Here is a 20,741-nt window from a genome sequence, read left to right on the forward strand (position 1 = left end):
ATAGTTGGATCTAGGATACTAACTACTAGAAAATATTTTCGATAGCGAACTTTACGTCCGTAACAATTATTCAAAACAACAACATTGCCATTTGTGCCAAAAAGGTACAGTTTATTTCGCTAATTTCACGTGCTAGAAAAATATTTTACTGTTACATATTATCGCATGTATGTCGGTACACAAAAGTTTTGAAATGTTTTATAAAAATGACAGTGGCAGTTCAATGCGTCAAGTTGACGCAGTTCATGCATAATTTTAAATTAATTGAAATAACCTAAAATCGGGGCAAAGAAATAAGAAAAGTACGTAAAGACTGTGTGAATAATATTTATGTTGTAAAAGAAAATGCCACCTAAACAGGCGAAAAAAACATTATGGGTTGAATGCGAAAGGTGTCACTGCAATATTTTGACTAATGATAAAAATATTCACATCGAGTTAAATTGCGGCAAAGATCAAGTTAAATGTCCGTTTGTCGAAGGAGAAACGTTGTTTACTTGGCTAGAAAGAGCTAGTACTCCTCCAGAGAATGTTCCCAAAGATACTGTTTTTATACATCCCTCAGCTGGGACTCTGATAGGGGCAGTTATTGGTAAACCTTTGGCATTGAAAAGAGATGGTGCCCCCACTCTTGTAAAGAGAATGTGGCCCTCGAAAGCTTCTGCGCCCGCTGCTGTTATATTACCTGCTGCAGGTAATTTTCTCTGGAATTTGTAAAGTGACACTAACATATTCTTTTAAATAATTTATTTATACAGGTTCTATTATGCAGCTATTTTGAATAGCAGCTTGTAAATATCTCAAAATTTAGTGTGCTCACCACTCTTAAGGAAAAGATTTAGAGGTGATTCCACTAAACAGTTCTAATAGTTGTCGGTGGCTATATGTCTGGTAGAATTTTGTCTAACACAGTGAAGACTCCTCACAATGTTTTCCATTAAAGAGAATAAGATCAATTATAAATTCAAATTGAGCATGTGAAAACTTATTTGGTACTTTCTTGAATTTAAACCTGTGATCTGTCAATGAGATCAGTGTGTTCTGAAAATTTGGATCAGTTTTAGTTGCATGAAAAAATATATTTAACAATTATATGGATAGTTTAAGGCTTTAAGCTATTACTACTAAGCATCTTAATAATGTATTATTGATAATCATATAAAATAATATATATTTATGTATGTTGATGTTGACTGAAATATGAAACTATGAAAAGATTGTATAGAACCAAACTGAATACAAAGTATTCTGGAATAATAATATATTAAATAGCATACAGACTGAACTGTGCTGACAGAACAGGCACATGACTAATGGTGTTGATGGTGAAAGGTGATTAGTGGTTGATATTGTTTAAATTTAATATTACCATGACCTCCATTGATATAAGGTATCATTGTTCTGTCAATAAAATATATTTTTTCACTTTCCAGATCTCACTGGAGCATGGTGTAGTGACAGCAAAAAAGTTATAGTATCAGTTCTTAAAGAAACTGTTGCACAAGCCTCATGTGTTTCAATAAGAATAAAAAACCATAAAATAGATACAGACATAAGTGACATATTAAAAGAAAGATTTAACAATCATTATGTTAGTGTAGGCACAATATTAGTGTATTATTATTTTGGTAAAAAGTTACTAATTGAATTTGTAAACATTAAATCAGTAAGCGAAGATGCAAATACCACATGGTATCTATTGAATGATAATACTGCTTGGAACATAGAGCAGAATAATGTTCAAAGTGTAAAAAAGAAACCTCCAATCTTAGGGGGTGTGGATGATATTATTGATGAAATAAAAACTCTCATTGGAATTTCTTTTATTCCCACTAAATTTACAGCCAGCTTCCAAGCAACCAGAGGTCTTTTACTCTATGGTCACTCTGGAATTGGAAAAACAGCTATATGTAAATATCTAATAGACAATCTTAATTGCCACCACATTGAAATAAACGGGCCGACAATATTTAGCAAATATTTCGGTGAAACAGAAGCAACAATGAAAGATTTGTTTGCAAAAGCTGTGAGCAACGAACCATGCATTATTATGGTCGATGAGATTGAAACTATTTGTCCGAGACGTTCTTCGGGTAGCACGGAACAAGAGAGACGCGTCACATCAGCCTTCGTTTCCTTACTAGATAACCTACACCAAGAGACCAGCAAAGTATTCATATTAGCAACCACGAGAAAGCCGGAAGCGATAGATCCTATGCTACGAAGGTTTGGTAGGTTGGATAAAGAAATAGAAGTACCGATTCCTGATAAAATAAGGCGAAAGGAAATTTTATATGCATTGCTCAAAAACCTCCCTAATAAGATTCCCTCACATGACATAGCCGCAATATCTGATTTGGCTCATGGCTACGTGGCTGCTGATTTAGTTAATTTATGTACACAGGCTTCGATGAAATGTATAAAGAGATCTGCCGATATTTTAGAGAAAGAAGACTTAGTAAGCGCCTTAACTATTGTAAGACCTAGTGCAATGAGAGAATTGCTAATAGAAGTCCCAAATGTGAGATGGACGGATATCGGAGGACAAGACGATTTGAAGTTGAAATTGCGCCAAGCAGTGGAATGGCCATTGAAACATGCAGACAGTTTTCTAAGGTTAGGTATTCGGCCACCGTCAGGCGTTTTATTATATGGACCCCCCGGGTGTTCCAAGACTATGATAGCGAAAGCATTGGCGACAGAAAGCGGACTGAACTTCTTGTCTATTAAAGGACCCGAATTGTTTTCAAAATGGCTAGGGGAGTCCGAACGCGCAGTGAGAGATCTGTTTACGAAAGCACGTCAAGTCGCACCTTCGGTTATATTCTTTGACGAAATGGATGCCATCGGTGGGGAAAGGGGAGATAAGGAGGGTGTACACGAAAGGGTTTTGGCACAACTTTTAACGGAATTAGATGGCGTGGTACCCCTAAACTCGGTCACTATTTTAGCAGCTACTAATCGTCCCGACAGAATGGATCGGGCGTTACTTCGTCCTGGACGATTGGATAGATTGATATATGTTCCATTACCGGATTTCGAAACTAGGCTTCAAATAATTGAATTAAAGCTATTCAAAATGAGTACAAGTGACGATGTTAATCCGCATAACTTAGCAACAAGGACGGCTGGATTTTCAGGGGCTGAACTGCTAGCGTTATGTCACGAAGCAGCTCTTCTAGCTTTGGAAAAAGATCTGGCTTGCCCAGAAGTGGCAATGGAACATTTCGAACATGTCTTAAAGCACTTCAGGCCAAGAACGTCTTCTTCATTATTAAAAATTTACGAAGAATTTTCTTTAGGGCAAAGATTTTGATAAGATTATTCTTATTGTTTTTAAATTTTATCAAATTTGATAACAGATTTTTTATTGTATTATAAACTCAAATATGTACTGTAACTATTTAATCGTGTAAGAAAACCTTATATACTAATTTTGTATATAAATTAATAAAATTAATCTAGTCCTTATTCTAATGCCTTAAATAATTTCTTTTGCTAATTTTTCTTTTTAATAATTCAAATTAGTTCAGCAAATTTTGAGATCACAGCGCCAATTAGCAAATACTTAAATTAGCATCACCAATTGTTTTACCAGAAGATGAATTACATTTTACAATCGAAAACAATCAAAAGTAAATTTTACCACATTAAATGTTTAAAATTTTTGATTACATAGCTATTAAACATTTTTTTTTCACTTTATGAACACAGATGTTTATATATCAGTAACATTTTAAAATATAGTATATGAAATTTCATAATTGTGGTAACTGTTACGGCAATACCCTTAGCTCTAAATATTACCATAGCAAAATAAATACAACTAGCGAGTCAAATTGGCCGATTGTCAGAACTTTTTTATTATGTAGCTGATGGGTCTATAGCCGAGTATTGAGACTCAAGAAAATGGAAATTCTATGAAAGAACTCAGTATGAAAAGGATGGTCAACACTCACTTTGTGTGTCCAAATCGAAATATACTAGCATTTGTTTTTACAAATTAATATTTATCGCTGTAACGAAGCTTATTGATCTTAACTGAAAAAAAATGTCAAGTACAACATAGGAAAACTATAATATTATAAACCGATCTTGATTTGACTCCCCTAATAGTATTTATTAATCTATGTATGTATAGTATATTTCATTATGTATCACTAAATATTGCATTAATTAGCTACACACTGCTTGTGACAAAGATACACATAATTATACAACAATCCTATAAAACAAATTTTTGGAAATATTTTTCAGTAAACTTTGAAAGAAAATATATCTTATTGATATATAATGATTTATTTTTTAAAGGCCAACAAACTTAACTGGCTCCGTGTGAGCGTCCCTGCTTTTGTTCAGGGTTGCTACTTCATATTTAAAGCAATTATTTATTATTCTTTGAATATATAAATACGATGGATTGGATATGGATTACGCAAATCATATAATCATAAATATAAATAGCGACAAGATATATATTCAAAATACAAACAAAATAAAGCAAGATAATTTTAAATTAGTTCTATTTTCGGCCACCGGATCAGACAAGTTCGTGGCGCTGTTAAATATGTTTTTTGGTTAATTAATTATTGATTAGGTATATTGTCTAAATGCGAAGTTGACATACACTACCTACATATACGTAATAATGGTTTAATAAACATAAATGCTTCCATTATTTATATATAAAGACTTAGAGCTGAGAACGCGTTGAAAAAATAGTGCCAACATTTGGCGACAAGTACCCCCACACTAGGAAAGTGTACATGACGATTGGCGAATGCCCAGCGTAGCTATCGTGCAGCACACCAAGATTATAAGGTTAATAATCTTTATATATAAATAATGTACATAATATCATAGCATACATAAATATGAAATGCAAGATTTATTTCAACAAGTCAATCATTATTTTCAGTCTTAAAATATATTTTGCATCATACCCAATTTTTACCCAACTGCAAATTAATATTAATCAATTAAAAAAAAATAATTTATTAAAGAAAAAGAATGTTAAATGACGATCAATTCAATAACAGGAGTACGTAAAAAATTAATTGAATTTAGGTCAATTAGTCATATATTTTATTTAACTTATTATTCTTTCCTATCAAGTTATAATATTATTTATGCACAACTTAGAAATAAACACTTTTAGTAAATAAACAGTGATTGTTCACAACATTATTATTATTAATGATTCTGTCTATTATACTATTAACTCAAATCCGGCTTTAGCATTAAACAAAACTCATTCTAAACCTGCTTTATTATAGAGTAGATTATTTTAAAGCATTTAATTAATTTTCATTTTATTTATCGTCCTGGAGTATCTTTAAGTAATTAAATTCCACCATTTTCATGGTATTACTGAGTACCAAAATACTTCCATTGTGTTCGAGATTCTATTGACTTTAAGCGATTTTTATATAACTTACCTTAATTATTGTGGCCTTTATATCATTAAAGATTTTTTTTTTTAATTGTGCTCCTGTCGTCTGCCTTTTTAAAACTATACTATAATAAACCCAGTTACCCTAGAGAAAAGCAAGTGGAAGACTAATAACGAAAAGAACAAACAAAATAAATAAATAAATTCTAGAGGATGTTTAGGAAAACTTAACGTCGCACCAATGGACAGAATTATGTCATGCTTAGGTAAAATACCAGCGGTGAACCGAAATAAAATAAAGATCGTGGGTGGGTAAAAACTGGCTCGAGTACAGTGGGGCGGTACAGGTACGCAGTTAGACGCGCAGTATCTCGGTGTGCCGGTTGTAGCAGATAGCGATCCAGTCGGGCTGCGTGGCCCCCCACTGGATCTGGTTGACCTCCCCCTCGGCCGCCGTGTACGCCAGGATGGGGTCCTCGATGGCGCGGGGCATCTGCTGGATGTCCCAGATGAGCGCCTGGTGGTCGTCCCCGGCCGTGCAGATGTGGCACGAGCTGGTGGCCGATGGCAGGGATTATTTCACACACACATATAGCACAAGACGTTCGGGAGAAGGCAAACCGAAACAGTGAAAATATGTTTAAAAAGAAAAGCTCAAAGGACACACAGATGACTCGATTGCCGTGTAACGTCTAAGAGCGGCCGTACCTGTGCGGCGCCCAGGCGATGCCGTTGACGCAGGCGCGGTGGTTGTTGAGCCGCGCGACGGGCGTGCAGGGCACGCGCACGTCCAGGATGATGACCTCGCACGCGTCCATGGCGATGGTGGCCAGGTAGTTGGGGTCCTGCTTGTTCCACGCCAGCCGCAGCAGCGGCGTGTGCGCGGGGTCCTGCCGGGGACGAGATCAACTTATTTATTTTATGTAATACTATTCTGTTTGTTTCCCTGCTAAAAATGAAATAGCATTATAAGCTTTACCGAAATAAATACAATCAATGAAGATGTTGGCGTGTTATATGCACGGTAGATATGAATCGAAACACATGCGAAGCGGAACTGGGAGGCAGTTACATACCTCATATATGATAGTGGAATGCTCCAGGTGTCGCAGGTCGAACATGCGCACGGAGCCGTCTGCTCCCACCGACGCGAACATGTCCCGTCCGCCTCCCGCGCGACTGAAGGCTATGTCGTACACCTCCTGCGGACACCACCCACGTTGATCAATGTCATTCACTAGACATTTAGTGAGTAAAAATATCGTAGAACCGTTTTGTCACGAACATGAGATTTTTTTTTAAAAATTCTCAAGTTTATCAAATGAAAATTGAGATGGAAATCAGATGCTACTATCCAAATTACTGCAATTATGGGTCCCTACTGATTAAGTAACTGTCATTATTTCAATATTACCTTATCATGGGCAATAAGCTGTGTCTTCACATGTCCAGAAACTTCGTTCACCCTTCCCAATACCTGTCCCGTCTCTAGACCCCATATAGTGCAAGTGGTGTCGATACTGCTCGTACCAATCAAGTTTGGATCTACTTCATTCCAATCGAAGGATGTGAGTGGAGCGCAGAAGTCAGAGTTTTTGTTGTTGTTCAGTACACATTCAAATAGGGTGTAAGGTTCGCCTGCTCGCCATATGCGCAGATAGTCACCTGGAAGATTTTTTTTGCGGATTTAAACAAGAGCAGGCACCCTAAAGTAAGTAGTCAGTTTATAATTTATGTTGTATTCAGTGGTGAAGGATGTGATATGATGGATATGAGGAAACATGGTTTCTTTCTTCACAACTAGTTTCACATGAAATTTTGTCACCTGCATTAGTGCTGCATGGTGTAATAGACCTATTTCAAGTGTCCAGCATTTATAGGCTTAATATATCTTATAGCATTGTTATGTTTCTAGTCTGTACTACTAGTCTATACTTGACATACAAAAAAGTTTAATAGTTACCACTAGTTGCCAGCAGATCTGGATAGACACCTTTACTGTCTGGAATCCACATTATTTTCGTGGTCGGGTAAGGATGGTCAAATGTGCTTTTAGCACTAAACTCACTTGTCTCTTCATCTAGAGATATTATTTGTACCTGTTTTTATAAGATTTATGTTCATTAAATATTACTTAAAATATATTAAATTATGCAAGGGTACAATTGATATCAAACTACATATGATTTAAATATGATTGTGTTTTTAATTTTCAGACATAATGTACTAGGTTTTGTAATATATATTTCTTAATATTTCTAATATATATTAAGGAACTAAAAAACAATGGTTCCTCTATATAAAAGCACAAATATCTATGTAATATTATTAATATAAAATGATGTGCTACGTGTTATGACTATATCATTCAATGTAATATTTAGCTAGTAAAGGGCTCTGATGTAAATAATGTATTATATAAGATTTTAAATTAACATGGTTATTTTTATTACTAACAGTATTTAAAACGGATGGACGGTATTTAAAACGAGAGAGTCTCGTGAACAAGACATTCGTAGATAATGTCGAAAATATCGAGCTCCACCAAATAAAAATAAAACACGTGGTAAATATCCCATTTTAAATACTGTTAGTAATGTATTATATATTTAGATAATATAGGCGATACATGTTTTATATGAGCGAGTGAATGCTTTACCTTATTGTTGTATTCTTCTACAAAACTGCCAAGTGCGAGGCGGAACCTCTTATCTGGGCGGACCGACCAATTCATGGAGTACAACGGCCATGGTGCCTGGTATCTAAAAGAACAAGTATTGTCTACATTTACAATACACTCATCTTGTATTTTCATTTTTATACATTTTTTTAAGCACATACTAAGTAAGATATGAGTTTAGTTTTTTTTATCTAATTTTAAATAAACAATTTGCATTCTGTGACAAAATTCAATTGTTTCATGATAAGATCGCAGTGTTGGGAAATACCAACCACGGACATTTTTATTGAGAATTGTTTGTTTTTAAATAAATATGAATAATTTCATACTTACGGTATTTTGAATGGAAGGTTTATTTACAAATATAATGCATGTTGTAATTAAGAATAGTTATACTTACTTGTATATTTCTTTGCGTTTAGTGCTCGAACTCGTAGTACTAGAGCTGCTATGTGGCATCGACATGTTTTTTGGGATAAAGGAAGAAATTCTTACAAATGTGAAAAACTACGGGGTGAAAATAAAAACTGAAATTTAATTGTTAATATTATCAATCGCTATAAAATTATCTTTCAAGCAATTGTTCACAATGTAAATAAATGAAGCGGTAAGTGTTAAAATGTTTTGATTGAGTAACAGTATCAATGTAGTAAACTGTTTCAGTTAAGTTTTCTTAATTTGTCAGCATTAAATGACAATAAGAAACAAAGTCGTTAGTATTATATTATAAAAGTTATTTTATTTATAAATAATGCGTTATTTATAATCCTACACATGTAAATTCAGCATTATTTTTAGTCGATTGACATGTGAAGTGACATTTAACATTAAAGACCTAACAGGGTTGCCAATATTACGATACAACGCGTTTAAAAATATGAGTATAAAAATATGCTATTTCTTTTATGAATTGAATGTTGTCTTGTGTATTATAGTGTATTAAGAATCAAAAATTATTTATAATTATTGTCTTAAGTTCCATCTTTTATCGTGTCATATATAATTTGAACTAAAGTAAATATGATATAATATTGAAAATATGTGTGTGAATCATATGTTATTTAAAAAAATGCAATTGTATCATGATATAAAATGATCTTTTACTTGTTTGTTTTGTCTGAGGTTGAAATTTTATTAAAATATTTCTGCTTTACTTATTATTCCTAAAAAAATAACATTAAAAATGATTTAATGAAAGTGTTCTCTATTCAATTGATATTCTAATAAATAAACTTCGTTGACTACTTTTGAACCCGCTTAAATAATTTCAATAAAATCGTTAATGTTTAAAATATATAATATTTAATTACGGCAACTTCCATCCTTATAGTTCAATGAATTTAGCAAAAAAGTTAAGTAGCCGTGTGTAAACGATCCACTACTGGGTAAAAAGGTTCATTTCATATTAAGGAGCAAATTTGGAGCTTATTTCATTATGCTGCTGTGTGGCCATAATGTACCCAACATTATGGTTATTGCTTCCTGACAGATTCCCATTATGGCGGTCATTCTCAACGGCTTAACCAACTGAGAAGGAAATATTGCAGTGTAAAAGTGTTCTTTCTCATAATCCGATTAAACTACATTTTGATAACGATAAGAAATAATCCTGCTTAAAGATATAGCAGTAAGATAGCTGAACAGACAAATGTGCAACTTGATGGTAAATGTCACCAGCGCCCATAGATTTTGGCGCCGTAAGAAATACTCATCATTAATGTGCCACTAACCTTGGGAACAAATAATAGTTGATTAAAAGAAATTGCGTTTTGGCTGTGGAATATCTGATAAGTAGGCGATACCTACCCTGATATTCTTGAACAAAGCCCTACCATCGAGTAAATTTGTTGAAACAAAAATCAAATCTTTCAGTAGTCTGACCCGGGATTTCAACCTCGGGATGTGTTGCTTTATAAATTATGCCACTAGAACGAAGCATTAATATATACTTAGCAAAAATTGATTCGACTAATGAAGTTTCCCTCACGATATATTTCTTCAAAGCAGAACACGAGGGGAATTATTGTTATAAAAATAAATATAACATTTAACACGAACAGTCAGTTGTTCTTGAACGAATTAGCCAAGATATTTTCAATACTTTTCACTGATACATATTATTATACTGTTTACTGACATTTATTTGACCCTATAAATATCATTGGTTTAGAAATATGATTCATACCTAAGGCTATGTAGACCTACGTAATTTTAGGCGGCAATTTGATAGTATCAATGCAGGTCACGCTTTGAACTCCGTTTTAGGACATGGCTTTCTTTCTTACATCAGCTTGTATTTAGGGCCTGCTGATATAATATATTGTGCAAGGTTACCAACTATAGTTGGATGACAGAAATATGTAACGCTATAATGAATCTATTTCGTTTTGTATTTATTAAACAAGATGCATGATTTAGTGTAGTAGGTACATGGCTGTATTTACTTGTATTTATTTGAACATAAAAATACAAGTATTGCTGTTTGGCGGTAGAATATCTGATGAGTGGGTGCTACCTTCCCAGACGGGTTTGCAAAAAACCCTTCCACTAATTGTATTATAGGTTACAAATAATAATTTAATGAGTAAAAATCAAATTTATATGTAAATCCAAAAAACAAGTCGTGCTTGACCTCTGCTATTCGGTCAAATTGATTTGACTTGTCTACAAGTTATAAGATACTAAGGTGTCTAAGTCAATCTCCAGTGCCGGGCAAAACTTTCTTATATTACGGTCAAATTATATAAATAGAATAAAATATATATATTTTAATAGATACACATTATTTAATCCGACAAATACTGATAAAGGAATTCTTTACACACTTTACTATCTAAAGAAATCGCCTGAGCTTGCTGATTTGATCTCGTAACCTTTGGTTACAAATTACGGTAGGTAAACGTACACTGGGACGTCACGATTATATCTTTTGTTATTACATTTTTAAATAGACTTGTTAATATATTTCAAAAATCATTTCAAATTTTTTTGCAAGAACTTCAGGGAAGTGGCCTTAGATTATCAGATAGCTAACTGAACCTTGAACTTCGACCTTTGCTTCACTGAACAATTCTTATGAATTGGCCGAAGCGTTACCTAATGAAACGTTAGAACGGCTAAAGGGTTCCGTTTAAGTGAACGACTGAATTTTATTTTTTAGTTATTGCTTTATAAATAAATATTGCCAAAACGTTAGTGTGCGACTTTATATTAATCAATTCGTTGTCCGCTCACATGGCGTAAACTCCAGAAGTATTTTAGAAATGTTTATATTTAGTTTCATATAGTCGTTAAATTATATCGTTGAGAGTAATTAACACGTAACCAAACCTATTCCAAAGATTTTTTATAATTTTGCTCGTGTTTAACAAGCGTATGAATATCTATTGACTACATAATATTAATATTTTCAGAATAGGTACGTATAAATATAATTATAGTTCAATAATGTCAGAATAAATTGACTTAAAGAATATACCTTAAAAATTAAATGTTTGATTTTAAAAAGGTTTGCACTTGACTCTGGAAAATTGATTTATAACTTTATTGTATTTACGCACGTATTGTGTTTAGATAAAGCAAAAACAATAGGAGCTTGGATTTTGTTGATACATAATACTTATTCAAGTTTATTTATAACAAGTGGTTCTCCTGAGTTTACATGTACGGATCTATATTCACAAATTTGTCTACATGTTCAATAACATGAATATTCGATACTTAGTTCATCCTTTGAACTAAATGTCGAATTCCTATACACTAGTCTAGTTATATCTTAGATCCGTTTGTTGGTAATTGCCGGCATTTTGACGATTGAAAAAGTGTTTAAAATTCTTACGTTGCCAGTGTCTATGGCGAAGCTGACCATTAACTATCGGTTGCCAATACTCATCTGCTTCTCAAAAATTCATTTAAACATAAGTCTTCAAACACAATTCTGTTATAGTTGTATGAAAGATCGAATCTTCGCTTAGGAAATAAACCAATACATTTGCTACGAATAACGAGTCTTTTCAGACAAAACCATATCTCATATCTCGTTCATGATTCGTCCATTGTGGGCTTGATCTTAGAAACTGACATTTCGCCAGTAAACATTATATCCTACACAATTAAGTGGGCGTGCCTGTTTATTACTTCGGGTCAAGGCATAGTATTCTGTACTTTGTCTGGTACTATTCGTCATGTTTTGACAAGGCTTGACCGCTTTGTGGTAAAAGGTTATATTTGATGCGACTGGTACTTTTTGGTTGCCCTCGTGTTATTATAGTAACAGTAAATCAGAGTTTGAATATTTAATATAAAATGGTTTAGTAAAAATGAACGTTATATGATTTATTGTATTATTAACATTTAATACACTTACAATCAATTTAAAAACAATATCGAGTGTCAGATTATAGAAAAAATTAATAAATTAAACTTTGAGAGTTCTTAATACAGTGGTTGTGAATTATATATGTAAATACATACACGTAGATAAACGTTTATACTAAAGTTTAGTACGATATCAGTAGCGTACTATCTCTCTGAACGAGAAAATTTAAAGGTTCAGCAGAACCGAGATAGACATAGAAAGGTCGGTAAAAATATCACAATTAGAACGAATAGTATTCCAAGAGAAACACATGCGGTATACAGGCGAGTGGCTAAGAACATTTGTTCTAGAGGTAGGAAGACAAAAAGAGTATAATATTAAGTACAGAAAAGTGATATTAATTTCTACTATTGGTGCCTATGACTTGATGTTAAAGTACAAAGGTAGCGTAGTAAACATCCTGTCATTAGACTACTTTCAGCATGAATTAAAACCTACGAGTCAATTTAAAAGGTACCCCATAAATGAGAACGAGATTAACGTATTTTAGTGACTGCTAACAAAAAAATCGACAGAAATTTGAATAGAAACATTTTTTTTTAATTGTTTCGTGGCAAGTGATTGCATTTATTAAATAGAAATTTATTTATAAATTTAACTTCTATTATTGTACTTATTTAAAATGTTTTGCTGACATTAAAATGGGAAAAGACTAAAATAATTATAAAATATATGTTGGTCTATCTTTTTATATGATCATTTAACAAGTGAAATATACTTGGGAACGCATTCGTAGTAAATCACTAGATATTTTTGTTGAAAGACAAAACTTAATTCAAAATAGAGACAATTTATTAGCTGCATATAAGCCTTTTTTTTAACGCTTTGGTATATAACATATGTTAATTAAAACGGATTCAAGGATGACTAATAAATTCGTTGAATAATATATCAGGTCATTTTTATTAGATTAATATTGGCAATTACGATAAATACCTATTTGATTTTATATATTTAAATAATATCCTTTTAGGTGTCATACTAATGATCACTTCTGGTTTCTCTTCGCTTTTGCCCTTCATATAAGAGGCATTAATCAAGAAACTTTTTTAAGATATATTTTTATGTTCATATTAGAAAACTATAAATGTGTATAAAATTGTTGTTGTGTCTATCGTTTGGGCCGATTTTGATAGACATGCCGTTATGTTGTACGTGTTTATCGAGTAAAGAAAGAAAATGATTTGATTTTTTTTTCACATTATATGCGAATTATATTTCTTCACGTTTTGTATCTAAGTTATATAATATATAAGGTGTAAATGTTCATTGTTCTATTATTAAATGTTTTGGTAATACTTAAAATATTTATAAAGATATGCTTGTCATTTTTGGGAGGACTACTGTACCCATAGTCATAGACTAGATAGCTACATCAAGTCGCGAGTGCCGACTGTACTGCGAGTCTACGTTTGCGGCGCTTGTAACGTGATATTGATTAAAAAAACATAATCAAAATATTCTTTATTCAAATAAATCTTAAATCGTTTTGGAATCAGGATTACATTTCAATGTAATTACAGACAGGTACATACTTCTATTTGCCCCTCCATTAATGCTAATAGCCTCAAGGGGTCAAAATCGAACCTGTTAGATATACTAACTGTCGGGTGTATCGCTGGTCTAGTGTTGCGAAAATTGACAGTTTTATTACTGAAGTAATACACACAAACAACCTTTACTTGACAATTATTACTAAATGGCGTCTCAGTATACAATCGATAATAATTTACTATGATTTATGAATAGATGGGTTTTGTACTTCCGTTCAAAAATAATCACATGCATGAGTAATCCTAGGTTACAAACGCGTTAAACACGTATTATAAAATTAAATGTTACGGAAACATTAACACAAAGTTCAAGGCAAAATTTGATTATGTGAAAACATTTTGCACTTAAAAAAAAAAAAAATTGTCATTATTATTTTTTATATTATATTATTATATCATTTTCAGGTCGTTTAGTTAGGCGGACTGGCAAGTGGGCCTCCTGATGGCAGCTGGCATATCACCAATGTACTACCAACAATGGGAACTAAGAGTTTACGTCCCTTATGCCTGTAATTACAATGCCTCCCTCTATTTCTGATTGGGTACAATATATTGTGATGAGTGATACCTACTCAGGCGGGCCTGCACAAAGTCCTACCGCAAAGATTTAGCTAAGATATAGCGTTTTAACTGATTCGTTGATCTATGGCTAAAATTTAGAATCAATGTGACCTAAAAATGTCGTAGATAGTTTTTTTTATTGTGTATTAAAATTTTTAAATAACCAAGCGACAACATGACATACATATTTTTAATATTAATGAACGAATGACATTGAACTATTTCGAGCCCCGTTGTTTTTAAATATATATATTTTATTATTAATTTCTGTATATGTTATCAGGATAACACGGGGACGTGTTGCAGAAAACTCAAATAGCATATTATGATGCGTCTGATCTCTCTTCTCTTCTCTTCTCATCTCTTCATGTCTGATTTACGTAAGTATGCACTCAAAATTTTGTTATACAGTATCTCCTGAACCGTAACCGCAATAGGTCATAAGAGCAATGTCGTATTGGATATATTAAATTTTTCTTTGGGATTTGCAACTTAAGGAGTTTTTATTTCTAGTTATTAGGTAATAAATTAAATTCTAGAATTGAAACAAATATAAATTTAAAGCTTTATTACATTGACGAACTCAATTCACATTCAAATGTTATTTACGGTTTCAAATCATCTTCGGTAGTATAATTGCGTGTCACTGTAGGCACTGTTTTGTTTCACATAATGAATGTACAAGATCCTCAGGACCAGCAATATGACGAACAGAATACCCGTCCAAATAATGATGTTATATATTTGTTTATTGAATGCACGAATTGCGCAATTCTTTTTAGATCGTAAGTATATAGCTCTCTTAATGCGATACAATTTATTCTGCTTTGGCCTTAAATTGAACATTTATATGATAATTTGTCACTGGATCAAGAGGTTACATTTTTTTGTAGGTCTAAAAGGAAAAATTTGGAGATATTAATATTTTTAAGTGATTAGTAATTAGTTTTATATTCTGAGAAAAAAGTATTCATGATGGATGGCTGCGAGTTTATCGTATTACTTGTTGTCGCCCGGGCCTCGCATGCCTTTAGGGGTCGTTCGTCAGGTGTTCAGTTATGAAAGTAGCCAACGTCTTTCCTTGGGGTTCATGCTTCATGCACAATTTCACCAAATTCGGTGCCGTGGTTTGGCCACGAAAGCGATATAGAGTTAAGCAAGGCTTTCTTATATATTTAAAACATTTCTTTCGTATGACTTTACTATCAGCAATTACATCCATTCCTCATCCGTTCATCAGTCATCATTTCATCCATTAATTACATCCGTGGCCTATAAAGTTATTTCTAATTTAATAATATTATATAAATAATAACAGAAGAAATGGTCTCGTACCAACCTTTTCTGAGCTATGTTCCTTCTGGTTTAATATACATTAAATACAGCGATCTCAGGATCACAGCCGTGATAACGATCGCTCCGGTCCAAGTGACGATATTGCAGATCCGGGTATCGACTTGTGACCAATCCCCGTTCGGTTTTGTACACGCCTTAACCTTATTTTGTTTTTTTAATTTGCTTATTATTTTCGTTAAAGTTTTCGATAAATTATCCAAAACTATCGGTTTTGGCACTGGTTTAATTTTGTTTCTCATTGATTCGGTGAACGCTTGACTCATATTTATTCATTTTAGAATTTAAGTTTATGGATGTTTTTCTTTTTTGATGTTATTCATATTTTGTTTAGTTTTTGAAAAGATTTACATACGTCATTTTAGCAATGGTTTGTGACTGACGTGACGTTTTCATTTATTCGTTTTGCTATTTGTCAAGGTTTTCATTGGACAATCTCTTTCGTGTCTCTTTCACATCACAATAGACAATCGAGATAGTCTATGTGTATACATTTAATTATAGATAATTAATTAATCTTTATCCCGATATATGAAACTGTTTTCGTGGTTTTTTTAATAGGATATGATTTTAATTAATTATTATTATTGTAAGTAATTGACCACACTGAAAAAACAGACTATTGTAAATTAAACTATTTACTTTTGTTTTTTTAATTAATATATGTTAATTGTAGGTATATCTTCAGCATTTAAGGAGTGTTCTAGGAATGTTTTTTCCTCCGAAAATGACTATCTACATATCAAAGATCTGTTCTTGTATTGAAATAAATGTAATGCTTTATTTTAGATGTTAAAATTAAATGTTACGCTGTCAACGAAATATAATGTAAATAGTATTTTTTTTTTGCTTTAGTATTATTGAGTCAGTATGCGAGACTAAGTAACACTAAAACAAAAAAAATCTTTTGTTACTTTTGTTTTGTTACTTTAGTATATAATAGATGTAATTATTGTGTAAAATGGGATGTTTCGTAACAAGTAATATTACGTTACAGCCATCGGTCGGTTACATGTCGGGTCGGTTCTACTGTTCGTATCAACACGTATGGTCCTCTCTTACAGCCTGTAAATTTCCCACTGCTGGGCTAAGGCCTCCTCTCCATTTGAGGAGAAGGTTAGGAGCATATTCTACCACGCTGCTGCAATGCGGGTTGGTTGGTTTTACACATGTGGCAGAATTTCGTTGAAATTAGACACATGCAGGTTTCCTCACGATGTTTTCCTTCACCGCCGAGCACGAGATGAATTATAATCACAAATTAAGCACATGAAAATTCAGTGGTGCTTGCCTGGGTTTGAACCCGCAATCATCGGTTATGATGTACGTGTTCAAACCACTAGGCCATCTCGGCTATATGATCCTTATTAAATAAAATTCGACATCTTATAATTTAAAAATCTTATATCATGATAATATAAGAGGCTTCATTATATTTAAATTTAAATATATAAAAGTAATTTTAATGGTTGAATTCAAATAACATTAATAAGAATAATTCAATGCGTAGGCGCATCAACTGTGTATTTTATGCAAATACAAAGTGCAGCTTCGTGTAGATGCAATTGTTGCTATTGTTGTTTTCTGATGAATAATAAGACAACATTCGTTTTAATTTCCAGGAACATTAATTTATTTTTGCATGTTGTAAGGTTTTTAACCTTCAAGAGATTTAAGATAAAAGATGGGAGAGCAATGAACTTGTTTGAACCATGGATTTATACAACCATCATAATCAACAGACATCATCATACGCAACTGGATGTAGGCCTGAATATCCGATGCTTTAACTCTTACTATCCTATACCTTAAATTTTCCTAATATTATCTGACCATTGGTCTGGTCTACCTACTGGCCGTCTCGTTTCTCGAGGTTCATGTTATTCTCAGAGCAGTATCTTCCGTTTTGATTTATAATAATTTGTGTGTATTTATTTATTATATGATAATGTTATAATTAAGAATGTAATATGTTTTGTTTACTTTGTTAATATATTGCGTGTAGATTTTTTAAATCAGTAGGTTAAAACTTAATAATTGAATATCATGAGAAACGACATGTATTCCATAAATTAAGATAATTGTAATTGATCTGTTTCTTGTAATAACTCCGCCCCGTTCACTTAAACAAAAAAAAAAAAACATAATGAAAACTTGACGACAATAATGTATCTGATGACTGAATGGTTCTACGTGATCGTATTAAGGCATAACAAAATATAACTAACGTGAACTCTAAACCACAAAAGGATCTTCAGCCAATCTTTTTAAAAATGTTTATTCAAAGAAAGTGTTATTTGCAAGAGTCCTTGACATATCTGGTACGGCCAAACATCGAAGCAATGCATACGCATGTGTAAATGCCATGATAATTAAAAATACGCTTTTATCATTATGTACATAAGGTTTCATTTACAATGATACATTTGTTCCAATTGTGATGCAGCTCGTGGTAAAGTATTCGTTTCGGTGCCCGTAACTATCGCAATAGTGTTACGGGCTGAATAATGAATGCATTTGCCTCAATTTGATACTTTGACATCTGTCATTTGCAACTTTTAGCGCCAAATTGAAGTGATATAACCGACTGATCATTGCACGCGTTTTGAATGACCCGTGTTCGGAATTTTTTACATAATCTTGTAACTTTTTCCTAATTATTTATGATTTACGCAATTGAAAATTAGGCTGTATTAAAATTTCTAGGCAATTAAATATTATGTTAGATAATATTATTCTACCCGGCTTAACTTAAATATTTTGAATATAAATATTTGTAATGAGATAAATTAGCGATTATTGTAATACGAACAAGAACACCGGCTACTGAATTACTTGAATCACTTATTTTAATAAACAATATTCTTCTAGTAGATACTTCTAGTAATTACATTTTGATTGGTATTTCATTATGTATACATTTATATATCTAATCAATAAGATTTCTGATTAAAATTGTTAAATAACAACTTAATTTTAAAATATTGGCTACTTCTATTGAACTATTATAAGGTGGATTGGGTTTTGTACAAAAAGCTACCGTCACGAAATTGATACCACGCCCTCGTTACGACTCGAGGAAAATAGACACTTCGACAAGCGTGGGAAACTTGTAATTATAAAATAAGTAACATATATTTAGAAATAATATTAAAACATTTAACATTTTAATTCTAAATTCCATTGGAGAAGTCTTAGTCTTATTAACGCATTTCGCACTTGTATAGTAAAAATAGTGTAAATCAATTCCATTATATTCATGTTTAATGGTAGTATAAATGATAAGTGAATACAATGAGGTCGGGAGACACCAAGAATGGATTTACTTGTATTTTAAACAATCATACTCGTAATCTTTATTGTTACGTATGTTATATTTCGTAAGATTTATTGTTAAAGTATAGTTGAGTGATATTATTATCAGTAATTGTAATGTTCAGCTCGGGTATTTATGCACAAAAGATATCGAAAATGCAAAAAGCATGAAATAAATGAAAAATGTATGACGCACACCCCCGGCGACGGATAGACAGCCGGACTTTATACGACCTTGCTTTGTTCGTTATTCGAATTCATAAAAAAAATTTATGTACTTGTATATGTAGGTTCATACTAGGAATTAATAATATTGTATAGAAGCTTATATATATGTTGTCTTGGGGATTAATTCATATAGTTACGTAAGTATAATAGTGTCAAAACGTGCCCTTCTCTCTAAATATAATTTTACAATCTCCTAATTATATGAATTATACAATAATTTGCACATAAGTAATAAAATAATATATAATTACCTTTTATATATAAATTCGTTCGCATATTTAATTTAAATTTATACTAACAATACATATTTAAAGCAAGCAATTAAGTATTCTTAGTCTATTTTCCCTTCAAAATAATTACTTTTTCTTGGAACGTATGACAGTTGATGGGACAAGATTTTGACAATTTTTCACATGTAATTTATTTTAAGCGATTATGTCTAAATATAAATAGTTGTTATTAAATTTAAAGACGTTATTCATAAGTATGCGTTGTTCGTTTAAGTTATAACTACTAATTGGTTTTGCGGAATGTAATAGGTATATCCTGTGTTTCTGTTGGATATAACTAACGCCATAATATCGATCAAATATCCAGTACACTATATTGTCCAACAGGCATTTCATTAATAAATATCTAAACAATCTATTTACAATTTTTGCTATTACTTTTCTACCAGTAAAATAATAAAAATCAATCACTATAATAGTACAATACTGTTTTATAAGTAAAACTATTATTATAAATAGTTAAAAACCTTTGTTTGAAATAAATACATACACATATTATTTTTGAGTACACAAGTATTAAATTTCAGTATTAAATATTTAGAGTTTAATACTTTAAAATAAGGGAAATAAGCGTTCTCGTTTTAATGAACGAACTACAAAGTTTTGCTTCTTGGCGGTAGTTAGCTTTATTATCGGTACACATAATTAGTTAGGTATAGGTAGAATATATATATATATAATATGAGATTGTTTTTATGCTAAGCATAGGTATTCTATACTGATATTACAAATGCGGCTATAAAGTAATTTCTGTCTATCTTTTATGTTCATATGTTTTGTTAATTCCTAAAATCATAAATCGACGTCGTCAGCTCCTACTGCATGTCTTAACGGCTAAGACAAATTATAGGCAGAATTCTTTTCTGATAAGAGCGTCTGCTAGTTTTAATGAGGTTGTCGAAGTTTGTGAAGATTTTGATGTTTTCTTCAGAAAGCATAATAATGTTAAGCGATACATGACAGAAATGTTTGCAGAGACAGTAATTTTTAA

At 32.2% G+C, this 20,741-nt stretch overlaps 2 protein-coding genes and 1 long non-coding RNA gene across 3 annotated transcripts; 1 reads left to right on the forward strand and 2 right to left on the reverse strand.

Moving 5' to 3' along the window:
• The first annotated feature begins 300 nt into the window (after nt 1–300).
• On the forward strand, nt 301–3,471 carry LOC113393676 (ATPase family gene 2 protein homolog A). The gene is made up of 2 exons (XM_026630682.2): nt 301–694; nt 1,434–3,471. Exons 1-2 carry the CDS (start codon nt 346–348, stop codon nt 3,314–3,316), a joined length of 2,232 nt encoding a protein of 743 aa, XP_026486467.2. The 5' UTR covers nt 301–345; the 3' UTR covers nt 3,317–3,471.
• Nucleotides 3,391–8,894, reverse strand: Wap (wings apart). The gene is made up of 7 exons (XM_026630683.2): nt 8,473–8,894; nt 8,052–8,154; nt 7,356–7,491; nt 6,807–7,057; nt 6,469–6,594; nt 6,101–6,282; nt 3,391–5,946 (listed from the first exon to the last, which is right to left on the reverse strand). Exons 1-7 carry the CDS (start codon nt 8,535–8,537, stop codon nt 5,748–5,750), a joined length of 1,062 nt encoding a protein of 353 aa, XP_026486468.1. The 5' UTR covers nt 8,538–8,894; the 3' UTR covers nt 3,391–5,747.
• Nucleotides 8,895–15,117: 6,223 nt separating this feature from the next.
• On the reverse strand, nt 15,118–16,286 carry LOC135193475 (uncharacterized). The gene is made up of 2 exons (XR_010309256.1): nt 15,904–16,286; nt 15,118–15,459 (listed from the first exon to the last, which is right to left on the reverse strand). It is a non-coding gene; the product is annotated as an uncharacterized LOC135193475 (long non-coding RNA).
• Nucleotides 16,287–20,741: the final 4,455 nt, after the last annotated feature.

Source organism: Vanessa tameamea, chromosome 10, assembly GCF_037043105.1.
Source record: "Vanessa tameamea isolate UH-Manoa-2023 chromosome 10, ilVanTame1 primary haplotype, whole genome shotgun sequence".
NCBI lineage: Eukaryota > Metazoa > Arthropoda > Insecta > Lepidoptera > Nymphalidae > Vanessa > Vanessa tameamea.